This window comes from Cricetulus griseus, chromosome 2 (genome assembly GCF_003668045.3).
Source record: "Cricetulus griseus strain 17A/GY chromosome 2, alternate assembly CriGri-PICRH-1.0, whole genome shotgun sequence".
NCBI lineage: Eukaryota > Metazoa > Chordata > Mammalia > Rodentia > Cricetidae > Cricetulus > Cricetulus griseus.
This window is the reverse complement of record NC_048595.1, coordinates 246096205-246123753: the sequence shown is the minus strand read 5'-3', so window position 1 is coordinate 246123753 and position 27549 is coordinate 246096205. Positions and strand designations below refer to the sequence as shown.

General features: G+C 38.9%; 1 protein-coding gene across 4 annotated transcripts in view; it reads left to right on the top strand.

The window, feature by feature from the left end:
- The window catches only part of LOC100771923 (laminin subunit alpha-2), a 541373-nt gene that overhangs the window by 382470 nt on the left and 131354 nt on the right, over positions 1-27549 (top strand). For all 4 annotated transcript variants that reach the window (XM_035440328.1, XM_027402872.2, XM_027402871.2 and 1 more), the window contains 3 exons: positions 319-512; positions 16727-16869; positions 20649-20747. In XM_035440328.1, the coding sequence (XP_035296219.1) occupies positions 319-512; positions 16727-16869; positions 20649-20747 (436 nt within the window). The remainder of the gene's footprint in view (positions 1-318; positions 513-16726; positions 16870-20648; positions 20748-27549) is intronic.

Here is a 27549-nt window from a genome sequence, read left to right as displayed (position 1 = left end):
CAGATGCATCATCAGAGCTATTCAGGGGGATGAGGCACGTAGGAGGATAGCATGTTCAAAGCCTGTGTGGGCTCCAGACTGAGTTCAAGACCAGCCTGGGCAACTTAGTGATAGCTTTTCTTAAAACAAAACAACAACAAAAAAGAGATTCAGAGTATATATTTTTATATGCAAGACCTAGGCTCAATCCCTAGGAACAAACACACACACACACACACACACACACACACACACACACACACACACACACACACACACCAGTAGATTTAGGGATGTGACTTTCACTAATCTCCATGGTTTTGTCCTATTCCAACCTAGGTGTGCCCCAGGCTACACTGGCAGTCCAAGCAGCCCTGGAGGCTCCTGCCAAGAATGTGAGTGTGACCCTTATGGCTCCCTGCCTGTTCCTTGTGATGCAGTCACAGGACTCTGCACGTGCCGTCCTGGAGCCACGGGAAGGAAGTGTGATGGCTGCGAGCACTGGCATGCACGCGAGGGCACGGAGTGTGTCTGTACGTATACTAACTTAGCTGCTGGTTCTGTGGGCCTGGCTTTCATGTCTGTCTCTGTTCCAACAAGGCTGATACTTCCTTGTTTGCAATAACTGTTGCTACTCTGCATCCTCTCTGGAGCTATCTACCCACCTTCTGCTGTTCCCATGCTGTTTTTGTCTCCATCCTACTGAGCCAAGAGCAGCTGAGAAAATCCTCAGCATGCTCTAGTCAATTCATTGAAGACCTACAACAAAGCTCCTCCAGGCAAGTCTTATTTTGACCATCTCAGGATTTGCCATTTTGCCTGAAGTTGGCATTGCCTTTGTGACAGATTAAAGATCCAAATCTATTAAATCTTTTAGAATCCTCCTGAATGTGTAATTGGCTGGATAAGCATTTTAATCCTCAAATTACAACTGAATCTGACTTCTTTCCCCAGCTTTTACATAATGCTTTGTAACTTCATCTCAAACTATAAACCCTGGATGCAGGTACAATGCACTCAAGTGTTCATATTTTGTTTTTTATATACAGAGTAAACAGTGGGAAGATGGCTTGTTTTCTCTCCTCCTCCTTCTCTCCTCTCTCTCTCTCTCTCTCTCTCTCTCTCTCTCTCTCTCTCTCTCTGTCTATCCCCACCCTCTTCCTCTCTTTCTCTCACTGCCTCTCATCTTTTATGATTCTGGATTCAGTATTAAAATATGTATTACTGGATCTTGCATCAATTCAAATCTAGAGTAAGTTATTTATAAAGCTAAAAGGAGAAAGTATTGGAACATGCTATGCTTTTTCCTAAAGAAATTTGTTTCATCACATTTTATTGCAGTATTTACATATTTCAATGTGTTTATGCATGACAGTCTTCCTTTTTTCATGTCTTATGTGTGTCTAATTCTGAGTTGCATTTTAAGAAGCACTTTTGCTGGTGCTCTGGTTTCTAAAAAGCTACCTCAAAAGCTAAAGCTGGGTTTAAAAGTAGGTCAAAACAGTAACACTGAAGCATTTGTGAAAATGCATTAAAAAGCAAACAAAATAAAAAAAAAGCCAACTGGGCAGGGGTCTGAAAAGATAGCTCAGAGGTTAAGAGTACTTGCTGCTCTTTGAAAGATCTGAATTCGATGCCAACATGCATTCTGACCTCCACAGGCACCTGCACTTGTGTGCAAAAACACACATACCTATACAGAAATACAAATAATTTTAAAAAATGTAAAACAGTGTTTTCTTTGTATTGCAACTCTCTTTAATGAGAATACATAGTGCTTGAAGTAAATAAGAAGGGCTATGAATACAACTCACTGTTTGTGCTCTTATATCGCCAGCACAGAGCTTCACATTCAACCTTTGCAGTATGATGGGGAAAAGTAAAAATAAGCAAAAATAAGTATGAAGGTTGTTGTGTGGAAAGACTGTAAATTTAATATACCAAAACATTAGTTTTATAATACTGTTATTATGCTCTCTCTGTCTCTCTTTCTCTCTCTCTTTTTTTCTCTCTCTCTTTCTCTAAGTGTGTTTATTTTAAAGGTAATTTTAAAGGTAGATCCCAGGCCATCAATAGAGCTCTGCAAAGGTTCTTGTCACCAAGCCTCAATCTCAATCAATCCCTGACATCCACATAGAAGGAGATAAGTGACTTCCACAAGTTGTCCTCTGACCTACAGAACACATGTGCACGCACGCACACGCGCACGTGCACGCGCACACACAGACACACACACACACAAATAAGTAAATAAATGTTTTTAGTATGTGCCAAATATACCACAGAACTGCCTTCAAATTACCCGCTAAGTAATATATAGACATATGTCAACAACCTTGAACTATAAATAATCAATTCTATTAATTATTTAGACATCAATTTAAAACATGTCTAATATGGCATACAAAAATTAAACAGTAGCACATTAAAGTCAGTCAAAGATGAAATAGAAGGATTACTTACTAAACATTTGTTTTAAAAAGAATTGAGGTTTTTTTCCAGTCAAGTTAGCTTCATGTTCTTTTTCTGGTGATCAATTCTTTGCTTACATGTTAAGTGCATATATCATAAGAAAGCTTAACCCTTCACTGCCTTGTATCTCCAATTTTCACATGTTTCATCTGATACTCATTAAGGAAAGTACTCACTCTATGGTGACAGTCACATGACCTCTCAGTGATCATTTGCATTATTCTTGTCCCACAAGCAATGCATTTGCACCTGTTGAACATGGTGGTCACATCCATTACTGTGCCCTGGAAATTTTCATTTTCTTCTAGAATAGTGATTTTTATACCATAAAATGTTAAATTGTGGGATCGTTTTTCTATCTAGATTCCTATTCTATATCATTTACAGCTGTGTTGCATAGGCAGATATTTTCTCTATAGCCTTCCTTTGGGGTTGGTAGTTCCCTCTTACTTCTGGGACTGTCTTCCACCTTTCTTTAGGCTGACTCTAAGAACTGTTACACTGAACAACTCTAGACTTTTCTTCCTTTCTTGTCTTTTACAGTTTCTGTAGTTTAGAACAAACATGCTGTGGTGTTCTTACACTGCTCCCTCTCCCAGTTCACAGCTCCTGCCTTCTACCCCTACTTTTAAAATGACTTAAGAAAACAAGACTCAGTGAGGACAAAATTCTGGCTCATTCTCAATTCTCTTTGTAAGAGACTTCTCTATCCCCAAGCTAAATTAGATCAAGGGACCAAAGAATAGATTGCCCTGGTATGTCGTATCTGTGGGGCCTACTTCATCACGTGGGATCACAGTGGGCTTTTTATAAAGCCTGGGGGTGTGAGTTAGGGGAAGGACCTCTGTGAGGGAGACAAAACATGAGAAGGAAAAAGAAAAATGAGTGTCTGTGCTGTTGTCAGTGAGTGTGGTGTTGACTACAGAAAAGAACATGGCTCTGCTTGGTAGAAACTAGATACTGCACCGACAGTTTATTTGTATGGATTATATAATAATTGACTTTGTTCTCTTTTATTAATTCCTTAAGAAACACAAATGAAATGGACTCATATCACATAGTTAAATGTTTTGGTTTTTGTTTTAGTTTTTTTATTCATTTCTAATTTTTTTCATCATGTATAGCCATTGTACTTGGTACTGTGTTACATAGGACATTTGCATAGATTATGGTCTAGGCTTCTTCGTTGTGTTATTTCAGGAGAGATGTGTATTTGTAGAAAGAATCCATAGACTCACTATCTGTTTAGTAAAAGGTATAAGTTTAATAAAAGGTATAAATTTATGCTTTATATTTTGGACAATGCAGAACAAATGAAGAAATTGTGAGATGCTTGTCACTGCCTAAATTTCTGTGAATGTCTGTTAGTTGTTTATGCGCATCGTTGGCCAGCAAGCCAGGCTAGGACTTCACTAACATGAAAAGGACTTTCCTCAGGCTGGTGTGGTGGTGAATACTTATAACCCAGCACTTGGGGAATGGAAACAAAAGACAAGAGGATTAGCAATTCAAGGTCATCCTTGGCTACTTCACAAGTTTGAAGGCAATCCAAGTTTCATGAGACCCTGTCTCAAACAGAAACCAAGTGGGAGGGTATTAGAGAATTTCCTACAAGATGCAATCATTTACATACTATATTTCAATAATAATAATAATAATAATAATAATAATTTTATTCAATAAACTTTTCATTAGGAAATGTGGCGATCCATAGTCTCTCAGTACGATTAATTTAGCCCCTTCACAGTGATCAAGTCCATCGAACAGAATCAGTAAATGGAGTCACTGAATACCCAGCACCTTCAGATTTCTAGTTCAGATGTCAGGCATCCCCTAAAGAATTTGTTGCTCCAGAAACAGGTTCACCATAACAGCAATTTTAGAAGCTCACCTTGCCTGGGAGCTTCCCATTTTCTAGGTATAATGTACAACCCTCCATGCATTTCTGTTCATTATTGCAGCATATCTGCACACATGGAACACACAGAGTATAGTGGAGAAGACAAGTAAAGTGCAGTAGAGTAACATAAAACTCTCTAGGATGCGACTGGACAATAATCAGAAAAACCAACTATTTTAACTAGCATGTTATGCTATTATGCTTTATGCTATTTTTTAAACATTTCACTGAATTTGAAATTTTCTACTTATTTATTATTTATTTATTCATTTAGTGTGTGTGTGTGTGTGTGTGTGTGTGTGTGTGTGTGTGTGTGTGTGTGTGTGTGTACATAAAGCCCACAGCATGTGTAAGGAATTCAAAGCACAACTTTCGGAATTGCTTTCTCTCTCCATCTTGTGAATCTAGATGATCAAACTCATGCTGCTAGGTTTTGGAGTAAGCCCCTTTACCTGCTGAGCCATCTTATCACCCCCAGGTCACTTTTTTTTCTTAGAGGCTGTCTGTAGCTTTTAAGAGATCAGATATTTAATTAACATCCATACATGTTCATCAGAACTTGTATACAGAGTCTAGCTTCACTGAAGCAGAAAAGATACTTTAGGTTGATACTTGGGTTAATTTCATATCTCTTCTTTTTTCTTGTCTCCAAGCATCAAACTCCAAGGTTTCTTTGCATACTATGCAGACAGTTCACTACTGAGCTACATCCCTGCCCAAATTTACTCGTTTTAAGACATCTGGACACTTTTATTCCTTAGGTGTATTTGTGACTTCTAAATATTTTATTGTAATTCTTGAAGCAAGATTTCTGTTTAGTAAGCTGAGTTAGTCAAATCCATCCTCCTTTCTAAACCCTCATTCATAACTGACACATCATTTCATAAAATGAGAATACCTACCTACCCTGAAATCTGAGAATGAGTGAGAAAGCCCTTCTGTATTCAATGCAAAAAGTTTTCTATGTGAAACCAAAACTTGACTTGTTCATGTCCTATTTACCAAAAACATATAGTTAACAGAGTAACCCATACAGTGTTTAAAACAGACCATGAGTGACAGTGTAAAATATAGAACAATCCTGGGGAACTGCAAATAAAATTAGTAACGTTGGCAAAACGTTCCTCCATAGAATGTACCCAAAATACTATCTCGTGTCTTATAAATATCAAATTCGTGCTTACTGTTATAGTCACTGCATAAGAGGTATTCATGGATGCACTTTGTTATTTATATCACAGCTTATTTAAAATATGACATGTAAGATGATGCCCTTCTCGTCAGTATTGCAGTAACAAATGCCAAGTGTTCTTGATTCTGCAATTCCATAGAGACACAATGAAGGTGTTTCTTATATCTTTTTCATTATTTATTTGACTGTTTGTTTATTGCTGCACATGCTATGAAATTCATAGCATAAAGGTCAGAGGACAGCTTGAGGGAGTTATGTCTCTCCTTACACCATGTAAGCAAGCATCTCACCACCATAATACACAGGTCCCTGTCATCACTAGAACACTGTTGATCCATGATAATCAAAGGTAATTAATAATGGCACTTACTCTTTTTTATATATGGAAGCAGGAACAAAATAGTTAGATGCTGTCATTATTGTAAAAATAAATAGTACTTACTGCTCAAAAAGATGATTTGAAAAGACCTCCTGAAGTGATTTATTAATCTGTAACTTAGGATCACCCTTCATACTCACCCCTAAATGTAATGCTGTCTCTCCTTAGTTATCAAGTAGATTACTTTTCAAAGGCCTACATTCAAAGTATGTTTGACATAGCTTTCTAGAACTTTAAGCCATGATGATGTCATGTTCAATTCCGAATTCAGAGAATCTATTTAGGCAGCTTCTGTGACTTCATCCATTTATTTGTTTTATTATAATGTAGAGCATGCTTATTTTTCTCATCACCAGACTGCTTAACATTATTCCATGCTACTATTGTGTGGAACAATATTTGTGAGGCTGATTCTAGATAAGTCTAAGCACTCCTCATGCCATATTGAAAACCCTGTGCCATAGGCAAATTAAGGCACCACACTGATCATTATTATTTATATTCTAATCAGGCTTTCATTTAAGAATAAACTAAACTTTACTTTGGTTCTTCACTTTGGATAGACCCAAAGATTTCATTGACCCCTCCTCACAACGAAGAGAAGAATCATATATTGGTTAAAGTGAGATAGTTTTTCTAGATATTATTTCATAATTTCTAGAATGGGAAAGCTACATATTGGAAGGATCTTTATCAAGATAACCTGTAATAGTTGTAAGAGAGAGTTGAAAATTGGCCTAAATAATAAAAACCCAGAGTCAGATATAGAGGAAAATGCTGAGAGATCAGAGAGAAGAAGGAGCAAGCCACAGCCACATCTTACCTCCTTTATCTCAGCAGACAAGAAAGTGAGTTCCTATTTCTTCCCTCTTGTGTCCTCTCTCCACCCAGTTATCTTACTTCCTGTCTGTGCCCAGCCATCTCGCTTCCTGTCTGAGCCCAGCCATCTTACTTCCTGTCTGTCTGAACAGACATCCAGACAGCTCTATGGTTAGCTAGTGGCAAGCTCCATTCTCTGATCTTCAGACAGGCTTTATTTGTACAAGCAAGCTATCACCTCACTAGTTAGTGTGGTTTTTGTTGTTGTTGTTGTTTTTGTTTTTGTCAAGTTGGAATAAGCTTGGTCATCTGAGAAAAAGGATTCTCAAATGAGAAAATGTCTCCATCAGATTGGCCTAAAGGGAAAAATCTGGGGCATTATTTTTACTAAAGACTTATGTGGGAGGGCCCAGCTCACTATGAGTGGTACCATTCCCAGACAAGTGTCCCCTGGGATGTATAGATGTTAGTTGGGGGAGGAGGGGAGGGAAGGGAACTGGGATTAACATGTAAAACAAGCTTGTTTCTAATTTGAACAAAAAAATGGAGGAACAAAATGGTTTTACACCAAAAAAATAAAGAAAGAATGGAAGGAAGGGAGGGAGAGAGAGGGAGGGAGGGAGGGAGGGAGGGAGGGAGGGAGGGAGGGAAAGAAGAAAGGAAGGAAGAAAGGAAGGAAGGAAGAGAAAACAAACTGAGCAAGCTATGAAGCACATCAGTAAACAGCATCCTCCAATGGCTTCTGCTTCAGTTTCTGCCTCAACCTTGAATACCTGTTTGCTTGCTGTCATAATGGATTATAAACTGTACAATAAAATAAGACCATTACTCCCCAAGTGCCTTTTAATCATGGTTTAGTATAGCAACAGGAAGCAAGCTGGGGCGAATCCTGATTGCTCCTTTTAACTCTTTGGCCATCTTTAAAGGCAAAGTATTTTAGTATTTTAACATCTCATCAGTTTCTGATGAAATATTTCCTTGGCTTAGGCTGAATTACATTTTTCATAATTATCTCTAATTCTAGATACTTTAAGTCACCAAAAACCATTCCTTGGCTCTCCCTACAATGTCTCTTTCCTTTAAATTTCTGTATTCAATCTTTCTACATTCTTAACCATGGGCCATGGATATTTTGATCCTCACCAAACTGGTGTGAGCATCAGATGAGATAGTGATAGCAAAGCACTTGCTCTCTATGGTATGATTGTTATGTAGATAAATCAAGCCATATTCTTGTGGTACTTATATGCTTTTATAGTTCTATTTTGTTTTTGAAAAACTATATTATCCATGACTTGCAATAGGCTTGCTTTTTCGTCTTTATTTTTTTAATTTAATTTTACTCTCTCTCTCTCTCTCTCTCTCTCTCTCTCTCTCTCTCTCTCTCTCTCTCTCTCTCTGTGTGTGTGTGTGTGTGTGTGTGTATGTGTACAAACATTTATGTCTATGTGTGTGTTTTTTATGTGTGCTGGTGTGCATGAAGTTATGTGTACATGTGTGTGGAAGACAGAGGACAATTTCAAGTGTCATTCCTTCTCAATTTCTGTCTACCTTGTTGAAGACCAAAGTTTCTTTCCCACCTGGTCCCACGGTCCTTTAGCCCCAAGTAAACCCACTGAGAGTTATATTAATTATAAACTTTCTCCAATGGCTTAGGCTTCTTATTGGCTAGCTCTCTCCTAATTACTAACCCATATCTATTAATCTATGTATTTCTACATGCCCTTCTCTTACCTGAGAATTCCCAGGCCTGTTACTTCTTCAGTGGCTGCATAGCATCTCTGGCATCTCCTCAGCCTTCCTTTCCCCAGCATTCTCCTAGTCTGTTAGCCTCACCTATGCTTCCTACCTGGCTTACTGGCCAATCATGTTTTATTCATCAACCAATAGGCAAGACATGTATACAGAAGGACATACCCCATCACCTTGTTTTTTGAGACAGGGTCTCTCACTGGTCCAGGATTCACTGATTAGTCTGAATTGGCTGAGTATTAAGCCCCAGTGATAGTGTGGTATCTGGTTCTGGCTCCTCCGTGATAGTACTACAAATTTGTACCATCATATCTAGATTTTTAAGTATGCCTGGGGATCAGACTCAGGTCCTTATGTTTGTGTGGCAAGCACTATACTGTCTGAGCTCTCTCTCCCAGCATGTATTTTCCCATCTTACATAATTCGATTTAGTTTAAATGGAATTCACATTTGTATTTCACAACTTCTACATGTGTAAATGTCTTTGCCTAAATTTACATTTCGGGAAATTATCTTTGTTGTGACCTAATGGTACCAGAGAAATCAGGGACCACTGCTGGAATTCTTAGTTTCATTAATAAAAGAATTTAAGAACATATGTAAACAGAAGCCTGGGAATGACAGTTTTATAGAAGAAGGAGGGGGGAGAAAGATGAAGAAGAAGGAGGAGGAGGAGGAGGAGGAGAGACAGGAGGAAGAGGAGGAGAAAGAGAGGAGGAAGAAGAAGACTTAGGAGACAATAACAACAACAACAATGACGAAGACAACTTTAGGGCAGGCAAACTGGAAATTTCAGCATCTTCCCAATGAAGGGAATATAGAAGAGAAAGAAAGAAAAAAAGCAATGCTGTCCAAGTTAGGGCAACATAGATGTTAGCTACAAAGTAAAAAGACAGTCACACAGCAGGGAGATGGGCTTTGGAGGAAGACTAAAGAAGCCTAAAGTACCAGAAAAAGCAGAGCCAGGCTCTGATGGGAATCCAAAATAAAGACAGAAGAGAAGGAAAAGGAGTAGTTACATCTAATCGGGATTCAGAAAGGCACTCTGACCCAGCAGGGTCTCATGGTGGTTCAAAGGAACTCTTCAAGGTGGCAGGAATTCAGGGAAGAAAAAGGACATTATTTCCTTAAAGGAATAATTTGTCTGCCTCTTCAGCATGGTTTAAGGTATCCCTTAACTAAGTCATTGGCCCACCAAACTGCATTAAATCTCAGAAAGCAGACAATGCATGAACCCTCCTAGAGGTGGTGGCTGGGAGGTAACAGCTTTCTCTTAATTGGCCTTCTGATACTATTCTAACACTTACCAAATACTTCTTTCTCTAACCAAAGAAACAACAGCTGAATAAACCTTTTGAGTAAGTCTGAATTCAAATTCTTATGTCAGATAATGACTTACAAATAATAAAGTATTGCCAAATCTGTTTTAATAAGCCCCAGATCTGGTAAGTTTTCTTTTGTTGTTATCTTATTTCTTAAGGCATTCTTCAAGTGTCACCTCAGACTGTCTTGGCATTCTCTGTGTAGCCCAGGCTGGATTTGAACTCCCGATTCCCCTGCCTTTCCCTCTAGAACACAAGGGTTGTAAATGTATACTATATGTCTTGCTTAAAAGTTCCTTTCTCTAGGGATCAAGGGGGAGATAGACAAAAAAATCCAGATCCAGAGATGTATCAATGTCTTTTCATTTTCCTAATTAATTGAAAATACACACATTATAGTATAAATTTTATCTTTTCTTTAAAATGTGAATTTATATTCATTTATCCCTAGTTGATTGGAGCAGATTATTTTTGTATTTCTCCCTAAAATTGGTTAAAGGGTTTGGCCTTTTCCAAATGCTCAGGGTACTCATTTCAGCTTCAGCTTCTTTGGTCTAAATGCACTTTGTGAATTTGTGTGTGTGTATGACAGTAAGCCAGTAATTACTATGCATGGGGGATTCTGGTAGAAATGCAATATTTTGAACTAATTGCTAACAAAAAGATGTGTAATATCAGCTGCACGATCTGCCCCTTACATGTGCCCAGCTATAACGATCTGAATTTAGTACTGCATTTGTTAATATTAGACACAAATTTATCCTGACACTTTTATAGGCAAAGACTCGGAAACATTTAGTCATGTAAAATCTAATCATAGTCTTGAAATATTTGCTTTTACTCTCATGCATTTTCGGCAAGCTCTCACTTTATAAGCTTATCTGTATTATTGAATTAGGAGAATGGTTTAGAGAGGCTTGGAGGGTGTCCTGATTATGAGATAGGTATTAATTTACACAGCAGCCTTGTCAGAGAGCCATTGTTTATAGAATGTGAATACCCCGTGTCTCTCTACACTCCTCAGATCTTCCTATCAAAGTGAATTAAATTTGTTTTTCATTACATGGCTTCTCCAGTGTCTGTTACCATACACTTCAGACATTTTAAGGTCAAAGAAAAGTAGCTTGTGGCATAAGTAAAATATTTCATGTCAGAACAAGAAGAAAAACCATTATGTAAATGGTACAACCCCCATCAATGCACCAATTTGTGGACCTTAAAACTCGATGAGTGAGTTGAATGGAAGTTTTGCAAATGCCCCCATGGCTGTTGTGTTCATAAGTCTTTCTGAGCCATTCAGACAGATGTGAGTGTAATACCTGGAGCATACTATAAAACTTACCTTCCTCTTACTGCAAATCTGCTTCACTTTGTTTCCTAAGATGCAAATGCAGAGACCATAGGATAGGACCTAATGGTAGACCCTTGGACCTAGAGACATAAAATGGCATGGATGAGTTCTTTAAAAGGCAATTAAGTACATTTGTTTCAACAACTGAAGAGGAACCAAAACAGATGGCTGGGGGTAGAGCAAACAAGAAGCTCAGTCTTCATTGTGCCTCTTGGCAATCTAGCTCAGCAATGTGTTGAGTGATATAGCCCAGTTTATCAGACCAACTTTGCATTCTAGTCCCCAGGTTGTTCTTGTTTGAAATGAATGAACAAAAGCTGTCAATACTTTTATTGGAAATTTCAAGAACTACCCATTAAGGATCCTCTAGCAATGCAATAATAATCAATCTAGTCCTATTCATTCTTGGAAATAGATAAATTATACCAAAATAAACAAATTAAAGAGAGGACTATCAAAGGATTCCAGATGAATGCCCAACCCTAAAAAGCAGAGGGGGACAACATATTAAATATCTTCTGAGACCTAAAAAGATCAATTTACTGCATATATTCTGAAAATAGCATTCAAAAATTCAGCTTCACTGGAATGAAATGGAACTTGGCTCAATGGGAAAGGAATCATCATGTTTTTTCATAGGTGCTTGTGTGTGTGTGTGTGTGTGTGTGTGTGTGTATGTTCACGCATGTATAGGTGCATGTAGGGGACCAAATATGCTGAGAAGAGAACCCAGGGCCATTTTTGGGGTAACCAAGAAGCACTTTGCCACTGAGCTGGGTCCCTAACCCCTTAAGGCTTAATAATATTAAGAATTGTTAAAAGTGCTTGTTTTTAACTTATGAACTGAGACTTAAAAGTCCCTAGTGTGAATGCACATTCCAAACCATAACTCCAAACATGGAGCAAGTGTTCCTTATCTCTTAATTACATGGTGGTGTCCCAGGTGGTGACAATGAGGCCATGCCTTCTCTTTCTCATGCTACCTGTCTCTTAATGAGACTAACCTGGGATTATACTCTGGACAAGAGACTTTTAAGAATTTGAAAGTAAAATCTTTGAATCTTTGAAGCTGAGACCTAAGCCAAAAAAAAAAAAGTTCCTTGTAACCTTCTGTGAATTATAGTACATTGCAAAGCCAATCCAGAATTGTGAGAAAGTAAGATAGACTTGCCTCTTAATGGTAGTAAAAACAAAGAAGTTGTAGCTCTGTTCAGTCCACCCAGAAATGAACATCTTAGTCCATAACCTAAATGTGTTCTTCCTTGGTCACTCTTTCCCACTTTTTGCTCCTGCATATCCTCCATTACAATACATTCTCTGGGTCACCAGTAAATAGGAGTACTTGTATGTACTCATTGGGACCACTATCTTTAAGAGTTCATTTTCACTTTTACTAATTAACTTCTTTGGCAATTCCATGTGCTTATATTTTGAATAATTCATTCTGATCACTTTCTCCCCCAAGCTCTTACTTACTCTCTACCACCCTTCACCCTCCCTCCTCTCCTACTGTCCTTTTCTGGATTTAAGACTTTTGGTTTGGTTTAACCAGGGACATCTTCATGACCATTGGATTAGGACCATCCGTTGGTACCTGATGGGATCACCACTAAGTACATACCTGAAAGCAATCATTCCCCTTTCCCAGAATTTATCTGTAGGAAATAGTTCATCAGTATGGGATAGGACCCCCTGGATCCCTCCTTCACCCATGCCTGACTGTTGATAGTCTCAGCCTCAGGCTGATCCAGTGCAGACATACACATGTGTTGCAAGTCTGTGGTTGCAATGGCTGTATGTATGACAACTTTTTATGCCCCAAAGATGGTGTTTTGCAGCCCTTCTCCCTGTCTTCTGGTTCTTGTATTCTTTATGCTCCTCTTCTTCATGTTACCTAACCCTTGGAGGGAATACAATAAATGTCTTATTTAGATCTGAGCACTCAGCTGTTACTTCTCAGTATCTGTCTCAGCCAAGTCTCAGAATTTAGCATAGTTCATTGGAAACAGAGGCTTCTGTGATTATGCTGAAAGTGGTGATTGTCTATGGGTATAAACAGATACATTTAGAAGGTGATTGGCTCATCGTTATGTCAGTTTAGTTAAACAACACATGTATGTGTTCCTCCCCAGGGCCTGTGACCTCTTCCACCATGTACTTTTGAGTGGGTTTATGGTACCAGGATTTTCTCCTGTGGGGTAGCCAGGCAAAGCTATGTAACACTATCAATTCCCTTTTCCCCCTGACTGCCGGAATAGCCCCTTCCAGAGCTATAAAAGTTAAGCCAGCAGGGAGGAGTTGTTATCTCACAGTTCCAAGTTCTCTAACTCAGTTATTGTGTGTCACGTCTTCAGCAATAGATTCTTATCATCTAGTTCTGGAGGGTGGCAAAGAAAAATGACAATGTCTTACATGGATTTGGAGAACTCTAGAGTCCAGAGTGCTAATCTAGAGCCTAGAGTCTCCCTGACCAAATACCCATAAGGAAATATCCCAGACGAGGCACTGAGGATTTTGAGTAATAACCCATAGCTTCTAGACAAACTTTTTCACAGTGGGAAGGTGTCTCCTTTCTATGTTTAAGATGTGCTTTTTTGTTTGGCTTGTTTTTGTTTGTTTGGGTTTTGTACTTGATGTTGTTACAAGATAGTAGATTTTCATTGGCTTGGCTTTCTAATACTTACTTCATTTTTCTTAGCCCTCCCCTCACCCCATTTAAACTTTTCTTCTCCCAGTACCCTCCCCCCGGCACTACTTTCATAGTATCTATATTATAATATCTCCCCTCCTTTAAGATTTCTGACCTATGCAGGAAGTGAAAAATATAGAAGCTTGGATCCACAGATGAGGGAAAACACAGTGTTTGTTTTCCCATGTCTATGTTATACTTTCCTACTTCCACCCACTTACCTTCAAAGTTCATAATTTCATTTTTTTGTAGCTGAATACAGTTCTGTTGTGTACATATAGCATATTTTCATTGTTCATTCATCAGTTAATGGACATCTGAGCTGATTCTATCTCCTAGCTTTTATGTGTTGAGAAGCAATAAACACAGATGAGCAAGTATATCAGTTGTATGACATAAAATTCTCTAGGTATATTCCCAGGACTGTAATAAGAACAACCATCTTTCTTGATTTCAGACAAGCTCTGTCCTTCTAGGCAGCAGGTCACTATATTTCCTCCAACTATTGTTCTTACCCTATTTTGTATTCCTTACACATCCATGTGGCTCTCCATTGGCTATTAAGCATGCCATTCTCACCTTCAGACATTTCCCATGTTAACCAACACCTTTCTCTCTCCAATCTCAAACTCCTACCCCCTGTTTTTCTCTCCTGTTCATGAATGTGTATTACTATGCCATGTGCCTTCTTCAAATATTGACCCAGTGGTGCTTGAGAGCCACACTAAGGATCGTCACATCTTTAGACCAGCAATCATTGTGTCTTGCAATGTGTTTTCTAGAATGATTGAATGCTGACATGTCTACTGAAGCTCTCATTGACCAAGGGTGATGAAGTCACTGTTCTTTCTTTCTTCCTTTCATTGTGTTTCTGTGGTGCAGAAATTCTCCTTCATCCTAGCTGGAACAGTAAGAGGCATGGTTCTAGCTCTAGACTTCAGCTTCTGCCTCCAGTGCCTCTTGTTCAGTCACTTGTAGCATGTCAGGAGCTTGCATAGTAACTCAGATTACATGCCACCCTTGTACTTGCCACCTGCAAGAAGCTGATTTACTAAAAGCCCTGCTGGGTCTGTTAAATCCTGGTAAAGGAATAAGGCAGCTCACCTCTAACTGCTGTCCTATGCTTCTGTAAATGGTTTTCTCTCTATTAAGTGCTCAGGGGAGTACTGTTTACAAAACTAATTGAATTCTTGCCAGTCTGGGGCATGAGCCAATCCCACTCCAGAACTCAGTGATATACATATATCTTCTAACATGGATGTGGGTTTGATCCATCAGCAGATTAGAAGACAGAATCTTTATCTGTCTATATGGATTTATAGATATAGTATAATTATGACAATGTGTGCTTTCTGGTTAAAGATACTTACCTTACTAAAAAGTGGGAAGTGTGGAACTAGAAATGTAGCTTAGTTGAGTAATTACTTAGCATTCACACAGCCCTAGATTCCAGTATTGCATAAACCAGACATAGTAGTTCATGTTTGTAATCCCAACACACAGAAAGTAGAAGACAGAAGGTCATAATTTAAAGGTTATCCTAAACTACATGGCTAATTCAAGGCTATTCTGGGTTATGTAAAACCTTGTCTCAAGAAAATGAAAAAAAATAAGCAAATACAGTTTACATTTTCCAAAGAATAAATCTATGTTCTCTTTAGAAACTGTGATGCTACTTTCAGTTTAATTTAGACTGACAAAAGTTCATTTCTCTTTCTAGCACCACCCTTTCTACCACTATGAAGTTTGAATAGTTCCCTTTTCTCATCATTAAGGATATTATGAATGATACTAGCAAAGTCAATTACTTACAGATTAGATCTTACCCTGCCTTTGGAAGTTGTGTATTTAAAAGACTGGATAAAGTTTATCATCAGTAGAGATTTGCTGAGCTGCAGCTCATTGTGAGTGATAAAATATTTGGGGAAAGGAAGAAATTCTGGCTAAAACAGTAACCATCAAGACAAGGAAAAATCATCACAAAAAGAAAGGTTCTTTCTTTGGGGCTCAAAAACTTCTGGGGGTTCAGTGAGGTGAGGTTGCTGTCAGTAATGTGCTTGCCACATAACAATGAGGACTTAAGTTTATAGCCCCAGCGCCAAGGAAAAATTTGAGTGTGACAGTAAGCTCCTGTAACCATCCACTTTGGAGAGGTGGAACCATGAGCATTTCTGACACTTGCTGACCAGTCAGTCTAGCCAAAATGATAACCCCTGGTCCAGTGAGAGTAATAAAGAAGGATCCCTAACATTGACCTCTGACCTCTACACAATCATTCAGCATACTCACGTGTATGCCTGCACCTGTAAATACATGCACATATGTGCAAACATCTGCAAAATCTTTTGACTATATATCAAGATTATATATGTATATATATTATATATATGTATAATTTTTATAATACATAAAGCCTTTTTATAGTACATGAAGCCTTTGCAGGAGAAATTGCTACAGATGCAATGGAGTACCACCGACAATGTGAAGCATGTTTGGATACAATGAACATTCTAATGCAGTGTTACTGCTGTGTTCTCACAGATCCATGTTATGTGTTTTGCCTTTCTCTTACCAGTTCTTCAACATGCTTTACCCTCTGGCCAGTGCAAACTCAATCTGCTCTTTTTGTTTTGTTGTTCTAGTTACATCACCCTCTGTCTTCCAGGTCCTACATGACAGATACAATCTTCTGTTGTTTTCATCTTTTTTCAGCTGCCATCGGTGTGATAGCAGTAATTATCTGAGATGCATCTAACCATCTTTCATAGAACTATGCTTGCACAGTAAACTGTTCCATAACTGATATCTTTGTGAACATCTGGCTGCACTGTGCAGCGTGAGTAAACATTCTGTGTTATTCCCCTTTCACAGTTTGTGGAGATGAGTGCACAGGCCTTCTTCTTGGTGACCTGGCTCATCTACAGCAGTTGGCCATGAACATCAACCTCACTGGCCCACTGCCTGCTCCGTATAAAATTCTCCATGGTCTTGAAAATACAACTCAGGAACTCAAGGTAGGTGGGGGCACTCACAGCTTCAGGGCCAAGGGTTGAGATGACAGAGGCTTCCCAAGTGGTCTTGGCCATCATTAGTGTATGTTTCTTTCACTGCCCCAAACCAGGAAAGCAAAGGCAGAAAAGAAACATCTAAACTGATATTTCAGACTGGAGAACTCCAATGTGCAGAGTGCTACTAACGGCAAATATTCTTATATCCCCCTCTGTTTGGCCTAAATCGGTTTTATTATGTGACTTAAATATGTGCAAACATAAAATCAGGTATGTACCCCTTATACTTATAGCTCCATAAAATGAAAACAAATTAATCCTTACAGAAGTCTGCAAAACCAATAAAATTCAAATTAAAAGCATTAATCTAAAGTAATATGATTTGGGCTGAAAGTGAATTCCTTCTCGCAAGGATAATGTGATATTGACTATATCCCTACTCTTCTACAGGTGACTGGCGGTTTCTCAGTCTACATTCCTGTAGTGCAACTGAATAGCTCCCTACATGGGGTCCTGAAGTGACGAGCACACATGACTTATACCTTCAAATTGACCACTGACCCATGCAAATTTAGGTTCCATGATCAAGTGCTGGCATCAATCTGCTGGTTTCCTATCCTGGGAGCAAGCAATGCTTTCACTGATCTTTATTATTACTGAAAAAAATGATTAAAATGTTTTGCAACTTTGGCAGTGATTCTGAAGGTACCAATTCAAGACACGCTATTCTAAACCATTGCTAAAACTTCTAATGTATGAAAGGCTAGAAGCAACATTTAGAAAATTAATGTGGTTTACAATGAGTGAGAAGTAGTTACTTGCATGTTGTCACTCAGTTATCAAGTACATACTGAGAAGTCTTAGGCTCCCCACTTGTACTCAATTCCCTGTGCATTTCTTAACTCCTCTGATCTTTCCACACCTTCAGGAAGCTTACGTAGATTCTCTGCTGTCTAAAAAATAGTTAAACAATAATTAAGCCCCTAGCAAAAAAATACATAGTTACTATGTGCCTTCTAAAGATTTGAAGCACAAAAATTGGAAAACTGGTAAGATTCAGGGCAACTAGGGAAACCACCAGTAATGAGAGCTTAGTTTTATTGGGATCTAAATGGCAGAGAAGGTTTTAAAAGGAAGAGAAGTTCTGGGGGACAAGAGGAAGACATCTTTACTTCATTCACTAGCTAGCAGGAGATACTTTTCTAGGGAATATATTCTTTAATCCTTACCATTACCTTAATGATGGCAGTAAAAATAACTAACATTTGTTGAAAAGTTATATAATGAAAATTGTACATGTATTATAACACAGCTCTTGCAACAACAGTAAAAACTCAAGAAGCAAAACGGAGTTTTGATATTTTTGTTCTGCTAAGTTTCTATATGGAAAATTTGTCTTAGTCTATTCTGTTGTTTCAACAAAATGCCATAACTGGCTAGGTTATAAACAATAGAAATGCATTTTTAATGGTTCTGCTGCCTGAAAAGCCAAGTTTAAGGCAGACTCAGTGTCTGGTAAGGGCTCATTTCTTGTATATTTGACTCCTTGTTCTGGCCTCATCTAATAGCAAACATTGTGAGCTCTCTGGATATATTTCAAAGGTTACAATCCCAAGAAGAAGGGGTCTCAACTCCTCATCTAATCACTTCTCAAATGCCTACTTGATAACATCATTACCTTATAGACTAACATTTCAACAAATCAATTTGTAAGCTATATAAGCCCTAGTTCCCATCGTGATGGTATTTTAAAATCAGATCTTTGGGAAGTGATCATTGTTAAGATGAGGCCTGAGGATGAAGCCCTCATAATGCAATGTTAGATTTAGAAGAATGGGAAGAGGGACTGCCTCTCTGGCAGCCATTTCAGAACCCAAGGAAAAGATAACCATGTGCGGTCCTCACCAGCAACCAAATTAGTTGGCAACCTTGGGTTGTTCAGCTTCCAGAACTGTACATTTTGTTCAAGCGACCTAGTGTATGGTAATTTTTGTTTGAATAGTGTGAAATGACTAAAACAAAAGTACCATATTAAATATTTTTCAGTAGGGAAACTGAGGCATAGTGAAGCACTGTGTGAAGCCCAGTTCCATTGCTAGTAAGTGTAGAGATGAGATTTGAGTAGAGGCAGTGTGACTTGAGGGCCTTTGAGATTGAACATCTTTTCAACCTTGAAGAGACAAAAATAATTCAAATGGGAGAATCTAGTTAGCCAGTAGTGAGGCCTCCTTGGCCTCAGGCCTTGCTCTTACCACCTATTCTTGCTTAAGACAGCCACCTGCATATGACAGTGATATGCATTGGACCTGTCTGGCCACATTAGAAGTCAGGCCTGCTTGTGAGAGATAAGGCTGAAACTCTAGAGGAGAGGGCAATAGAAAGGACAACCTTGAAAGCGAGGCCACAGTCTATTTACCTCATAGTCTCACATTCAAGAACAGAAAACACTTTATGAAAAGGAGGCTGACTAGCTATTTTCAACACAGAGAAAGAATAAGACTAGGAAACAAATTAGAAAAGCACATATTTAAATTGGGCATAAATGTTTCTAAAAATAATAAGTCATCAATGGATGGTGAGTTTCCTGAAGCCTTCTGGAAGAGGTTCTACCTGTGAGCATCACTAATACCAAAGACTTGTATCACCTCTCTTCCTTATGTCTTAGAGTTCATGAAAATGATTTCCATAATTCTTCAATTCCAGTCTTTCTTCATTCTTTATCTCAAATCTTTTCCCACAATACATTTATTATTTGAAAACTTAGGATCTATTTTATATTTTACAACCTTTGAGAACTACATTTGATCATGTTATGGTTCCCAAGTTCCAGCCAATGGCCACCAGAACAATACCCATGATAGCTAAGCTGGGTTTATTTACTTACTACCATCATTGATATTAAGCAATATGGGGGCATCATGCAGTATCTTTGCAAGAAGACATAAAGAGTGACACACAGCATTTAGACGTGGACTTGGCCTCTGTGAATAGAACGGGTTCCCAGATGCAGACACTTGCAGCCCTTTCAGCCATTAGAAAGTGGGCGTGGAGTTCTAGATGCAAATTCTGGTGAATCTTATTAGAACAGGGGATGGCTAATGTGTGATTAATAAGGACACGAAATAAGCATTGGGGTATTTTGTGATCTGTACAAGGATGTGGAACTGTCTACTCTTTGACAAGCTTGCAGAGTGGACTAATTTTCATTTTATTTATCACTATCACAGGGTGGCCTTCTCTAAAAGTAGGTTGTAGATTGTAGAGGAATCTGGTATAGTTGTGTGTGCAAGGCCAGCTCCTACCAATCTTGACCACAGGACCAGCCAGGCAAACAAAGTCCTTGTAGAAGGGGCTGCTCTCTTTCTCCCTTGTAAACTACAGCAATGCTGATTAGAATGGGAGCCTTAAATGCAAAGGTCTTTCTAAATACAACCAAATACCAGCTGATGGCCTTTTGTAAAACAGACTCTCTGCAGTTCGTAGTTTGCTCATCCAGAAAATGGAGTAACTGTACTTCACAGAATTCTTATAAGAAGTGAATTTGGGAGTGGAGGAAATAAAAAATAAATTTTGAACATGGTAATTTTTCAATAAACTGCAGCAGATCAATATTAACACGAATGTCTAGCATGGCAGTCAGTAAGTGACCACTTGCAGTAGTTTCTTTTCTATTGAGGGTAGGAGTGCTAAGTATTCATTGTGTACAAGAAAAATGTGTTCTGTGTGACCCTAGGATGGCTGCCAACCCATTTACTAAGATGTATATGGTCTGAAATCTTTTCCAGCACCTGCTCTCACCCCAGCGGGCACCGGAGAGGCTCATTCAGGTGGCGGAGGGCAACCTGAACACCCTCGTGATGGAAATGAACGAGCTGCTGAGCAGGGTGAGTTAGAAAAGCCACAAGTCTCCTTAAGCACAGAGACCTTAGGGAGTCAGTTGCCTTCTAACTAAAGAGAGTGACAGTGATATTCTGAAATATTCTTTCTAATTTTCAAGTTTGTTCATGAGATCTGGGAATAATGGTTGGCTAATTCCTCTCCAAAGGAATTCTTATTTCCCAGTGGTCCCCTCCAAACACACACACACACACACACACACACACACACACACACACACACACACACACACACACACACACAACATTGACATACTTGGCCTGGGCCAAGGAAAAAGGGTAATGATGATTGTGTATTTTGAGGACTTTATCAAGTAGCCTCCATTGTAAAAGTTTTCATGAATTCTAAGTTTCAAAAACTCTGTCCTTGATTATGTAAAGGAAAAGAAAAACATGAAAATACTTGTTGTGTGTTTAATCCTTGTGGAGTTTCTGCATTTTTTACAGAAATACAGTCTCAAGCAGTACTCCTACTCAGAAAATGAAATCCTTATTGTCAAAATCTGGAGCATTTAAGACACAATTTAGTCAGGCTGTAAAAACCCATGCTGCTTCTATCAGACTTTTCCCAGCAATCTGTGAGTTTAAATTTTCAAAACTGCAAGAAGGTTGAGGTTCTTTTTACCCATTGGAGACTGAAGAAAACAACATAAAGTCTGCCATCTTGTGGACAGAAGAATGCATGACCATGAGAGCTGGCCTGCAACCCAGGAACCAGGGGATTATATAAACTTACATTTAAATGACGGGAAAATGTCGCAGTTAGAAGATTCTAGGAGATTACCTAGTCTGTTTAAAGACAGACTCTTCCCACCCTTAACAGGAAAATAAATTAACAATGGCCACACAACCTGATAAAGCCAAGGTGCTAAGTCTCACCGGCCCTCTACATTCCCCATGAGAGTCCTATAGGAAAACCAAATGGCTTCTAAACACAGAGCGGAACCACAGTTCCTGGGTTCCCTATCACATCAGAAACCTCTTTTCGAGGATTCAGCCCACCAACGCAGAATGTGCAGGACGAGCAGAACTTCCGGCTAAAGTTAGTGTAGCTTATACTGGTTTCATTTAAGGGTGAGTAACTTTTGGTTTGTCACACGAATATTACCAAATAAGATAGTTTGAACAAGTCTTGCTAAACTCAGTTCAATTCAACTCATTTCCATCTGTTTGCCTACTGTGGCCAGGTTAAGGGTTGACAAATGAAAAATACTAGTGAGGCTCCCCCTTCCCTGTTTGTTAGTCATGAATGTGTGTGGACATGTGTGTGTGCGCGTGTGTTGGGGAGGGAGGTGATTACATTTGTTTAAATACGTAAAGCATGAAATAAATGAACAAAAACATACATAAGAAATGCCTAAAACTGGAATAGTTTAACCTGATAAGGAACGATTAGAAAAAAAGAAAGTCCATGAAACAGGTAGGATTTCGCTCATTCACCAGTTGATGGCTGGGGCTCACTGTTGCAGGCACTATGCCAGACCTGCAGGTACAGGTGCGAGTGAAGCTGGCACAGTCCCTGCTCTCACGGAACCTGTGTAGCCTAGTGGTCTCAGCGTAGAGACACACGCCAGATCTCTTTTGCATCTCAGCCCCTGTGGTTTGTTTTTTTCTTCGCAGCAGACTAAATTTGTATATTTTTAGAAGCCTTTTTAAGAGCAGTTAAAGCCTCAAAGCAAAATTGAGTGGAAAGTGCAGGAAGTTTCTACACATCTTCAGCCCTCCCCACTTTCAACCCTCCCCGCTGTTCACTGGCCCAACTGTTGTTGTCAGTACTACGTCATAGTTGCCCCAAGTCTGTAATGTGCCTTAACATTCACTCCTGCCACTGCACATTGTATACAAATGTAGAATATTCAATATCCAGTGTGATCATATCCCACAGAATAGTTTCATTCCCCTGGGGGTCTCTCCATAGTGTGATCTTAGCCAGAATACAGTGTAAATTGGAAACATTGATGCAACATTTTCAGACTGGCTTTTTTTTCCCTGAGTTATACACACCTAAGGTTTCTCTCTGTCCTTTCACGGCTTAATAGCTCATTACTCTTTGGCTCTGAATAATAAATATTCTACTGTCTTCACGCATCACAGTTGATTTATCCATGTACTTAATGAAGGATGTCTTGATTGCTCCCAAGTTTTAGCACTATGAAGAAATTGACTATAAATATCTCTGTTCAGATTTTTGTGTGGGCATAGTTTTCGATTCATTTGAGTAAATACCAAGCAGCATAATTCCTGGCATGTTGTTTTTAAATGAGTGTGTTTATCTGTGTAAGAAAGTCTCCATATCTTCTGAACTGAGTAGGACATTTTGCATTCTCAGAAGCTTTGAATGGGAATTGCTATCATTACATGTCATTAATGAACTCTGGTATTGTTAGATTTAGGGTTTGGGCCATTATAGAGGCAGGCATCACGCTCAACTTATTTTTATTTGTTTATTTTTTATTTTCTTTTTGTATGGGGATTGGTGATCCAAACTCATATCTTCATGGCTGTGCAGCATCCACCTTTCCCGCTCAGCCCTCTCACCAGTCTGTCTTTTTGTTGCATTTTAAGGGTTCTTTGCATGATAGGTAATAGTTTTCTGTTCTAAAAAGTTCAGGAGTTTTTGTTCTAATATAGTTGAGCCAATCAAAAATGTTTCCGCATTAGCGTATCATTGGTGTTTTAACCCAGAGGTCAGCACCATCACCCAAGGTTCTATATTTTTGCTGTCTTCTTTTATATTCTAGGAACTTTGTAGTTTTTTATTTTACACTATGATCCATTTGTACTTAATTCCAATGTTAAATTTTTTAAATAAACCTAGTGTTTTATACTTTTTTTAGATTTTTCAGAAGTCACAAAAATAGCACAGAGGATTTCTGTGTATGCGGTTCCCAGTTTCTTCAGTTTTTACATTTATGTTACTACAATACATCTGATGGACTGTTTGAATGAAAAATAGCTTGATTTTTACATCTTTTTAGTTTCTGCTTAGTGTTTTGCCCTTCCAGGACCTCTTTCAAGATGCCCTGCTCCATGTAGCAATCACATTTTCCTAACTTTCTCTAACTAACAAGCTTGTGGGTGATCAAGGTGCCTGAAAATTCAAGCATAAGAAATCATAAGCAGAGGGATAGAGGGCTCAGTACCCAATAGTAGACTACACAGCCAGTGCACAAGCAAAGAGTCATGTGATTGGGCCAGAGCCTGATCCATCCAATGGCTACAACTTCCTGTTCTCCAATACCTACTGCCTTGGACTGGGATTTCATTGTGGAATTTACCTGGTTCAGGACTCAGGCCCATGGGAATCATGATGCTATTGGCATGTGGTCCAGTCTGAACAGTGGGATTTTCATGAACACCTCAGGTCATTCTGACATCAACCAAGGTTAAGATCCATTATGTTGCCTCACAGTTAAAGCCTCCATTCCTCTGATGGGCAGTCTTTCTATACGTTAAAACGAATGCACTTTCACTCTGCATTGATGGTATAACACCTGCTGCCCTTTCACCTTGAAGTGCTTACATATTTTTGCTTATTTTAAAAAGAGAAATCTATTTCCCTAACATTCCTGGTTAAAAATATTAGCATCAGAGCAGCTACAAAAGTATGTGGACAAATCCAAAATCAGTGCTGATTTTGGATCTCTCGACAACTGTATTAAAATGAGGAAGCACTTATATTAAATCCATTTTTTGATAGCTGCTTCCCATGTGCTTTATATTCTTGAGAAGACAGTGCTAGAAACAGCCGGAATATCAAAATTTAGCTTTCCTTGCTTTGTCTTTCATTGTCTATTGAAAAAAAAAATCAAGCTTAATGAAGATGAAGCATATGCAAAGCAAGGAAACTAGTTTTTTTTTCAATATTTAAGTGCCTGCAATGGCATGTGTTTATGCTGCTTTACTTTCATTTTTCAAAAACTAAAGTTCAAGTTGTTAGCATCATCCTTTATTTTTCCTCCTGTGTTTTAAGGGTGGTGAGGGTATATGTAACAAATCATGCTGGTTTGGTTTGCACATTTGAAAACTGACATAGGACATATTCAGAAAGTCACACCTTAGAAATGTCTCCCTCACCATTCCACAGGGCTAGGTGACAGCTTCCTGTGTCTTTCCTTGTATGTTGTTGGTGCAACAGCTTGCCTGCAGAGTGAGTCACTGCCACTTAGATATACAATGCAAGTAGTATCTGAAGATGGCACTTGAAAATATTCTGTAAATGATTAGATCTGAAATTTAATTATAGCAAGAATCCATATAAGTCTGCAGATGCAAAGGTGGATGGCATTTAAGCAATGTTGTCTACTAGGCAGTTAGATTTGCTCCATTAGATTCTTGTTTTAACATAGAGAAGCCCATAATGAAAGACACTAGTAATATCCAACCAAGAAAATGATGTGCAGAATTTAAGAGGCATGGTGAGATTTGTTTGAGCTACAACAGGGAGGTAAAAGCCACACTATTCAGAAGTAATTAATGTCTGCCTAATGGTCAAGCATGCTGTCTGTGTATAAATACTCTAAAAACGAATCAACAAAAACTAAAAGCCAGGGGGAAACAATCTAGTTGAGTGAGCATTACATTGAAACAACCAAATGTAAAGAAATGTGTTAGTGCATAAAACATTTTGAAAAGGAGCACTGAAAAGATTGCAGTATACAAGTAGGGGCAGAAGTAAGAAAGGCAAAGAGGATAAAAGCAAATTGTGCAGCATATCAGGAGAAGTAAAAGGTAGTGGTCAAACAGTCAAAGGATAAGATAAGCATGAAGAGGAAGGATGACTAAGAGATAGGAATGGCAATTTGTTTTTAAAACAAAAGAACACCCAAACTGAATCCAGCAGGCAGCTCCTGCCAGCTCATATGTGGCATCTGTCAGTACTATTACCAACAGCCTGTCCTAGGTGAACTTTTCTTTGTGAGTTTTGCCCCCTGCAGTTTGTTCACGTGGCAATGCCTGGTAGGAATGATGATGTCTGGTATCTTAAGAATAAACAAAGCTATGACATATCTCTAGTACTCAAAAGTAGAGATGATCCCAAGTGACACCTATGCCAGTGTCCACTGGGTGACAGAGCATTTGTAGATGACTTCCTTTTGTAAAGTCTGTTCTAGGGTTGTTTTGATCAGATGATGACTTAGCTATAGTATACAGTATAATGAGACGTGATTTGGAATATCTATGCCTAGGTGATGCTTTGATATGGACTTTGAAATGTCTTAGTTTATAAAATGCTTATAAGTACACAATGTACAACCGTGGCCTCTTCCTGCTTCAGATGTTCAGCCTTTTTTGTATGGGTCCCTCATACATCTGGATGTTAGAAAGATATGCAATAGCACTTAGCACAGACAAAAACAAAAATTCACAGCCAATAATCTGTGTCCCCCCCCCCCAGCTCCTTACCTATGACATCAAATAGACCATTTAAGCTTCCTGTACTTTCGCTTCCACCTTGTAGAAATGAGGTCCATGTTTTGATGTGTCTCCCAAGGAAGGGAGCTGAGATGGGAAGTGTTGTAAGCCCTCGTGAATCTTCACAGAATCTGTCTGGAAAAGGCTGACTGTAGAACCATATCCTTAAGTATGTCAATCCACCCAAGTCAGTGTCTTGGTGCAAAGTATTTCACATCTCCTTCTCTGCTGGGACAGAACCAAGAGAGGAAGTTATTATATGTACCAAAGAAGGGAGTCATTCTAACTAAGCCCTAAAGTGTCTGAGGACTCCACCCATCGTAAGCCTCCACCTTTGCTTTACCATCATGGAGTCTCCTGTGTCATCACAACTCTAATTTTCCAAGTGACTAGGAGATAGAACATGGTGTCCCTGCAAATGGAGGGCCTGTAGCCTGGCTCTCCTCCCAAGTACTCAGCTGCAGTTCATGAGTCGGAGCTTCATGTGAACAGTGAGAAATGCCCAGAAACCTGTTCTTCCATCCGCATTCACTGGCAAGCATAGCACCAGGCATATGGTCAGTCTAAATGACACTGGGATTCCTCCAGCAGGCTTTAGCACTTCAGAAGGGTGCTTGGTTTCATTATTTTTATACCAGCCAATCATCCAACATTTTAGACCCCCTGCAATTTGCCACATACCATGACTGGATTGCTCTGGAATAAAGAAAGTGAGACAGAATCCTAGCACCCAAATGTGGAAATTAGACAGATATGGCAAATTGTCCAACAACACTGATAAGTCTTGTGAGGAAAACGGTTTGGCCACCTATTTAACCACATCCAGGGACTATTTACTTTTGAAAGTTGGGTGCCATACTGAGAGATAGATATAAAATGATGAACACAACAGACCAAAACTTGCCCTCGTACTTGCCTGTTAGAAGAGAGGGGAAGTCGATTTGTAGGTGAGTCAGTTATTTATTCGTTAAAACATAAGTGATTCAAAAATAACATTGTGCTGTGGAGAAAATACTTGTCTGCAGTAAATCTGGAGGCCTGGTTAAGAATCCACACTAAGAAGAGAAAAAAAGGAAAGGGAATGGATGAATGGAGGTAAAATCTCTGAAAGTGTTAAGGAGACACCCACTCTGGGTAAAGACGATAGGAAACAAAGGGATACAAAGAAAGGAACTGCTCGGTGATGTGCTGAAAGGAAGCCAGGGAGACTCATTCCGTATGGCCTTAGTGACACCTTTGTAATCACGTTTCTCACCAGAGTGATTCTGGAGTACTGGTGGAATGGGAATTTAAAGTGTTTGTTAATGAAGTCTCTTACATAACACTCCATAAATGCAGTAAGTGAAGAGTAAGTGAACAATAGATATGTTCGTGG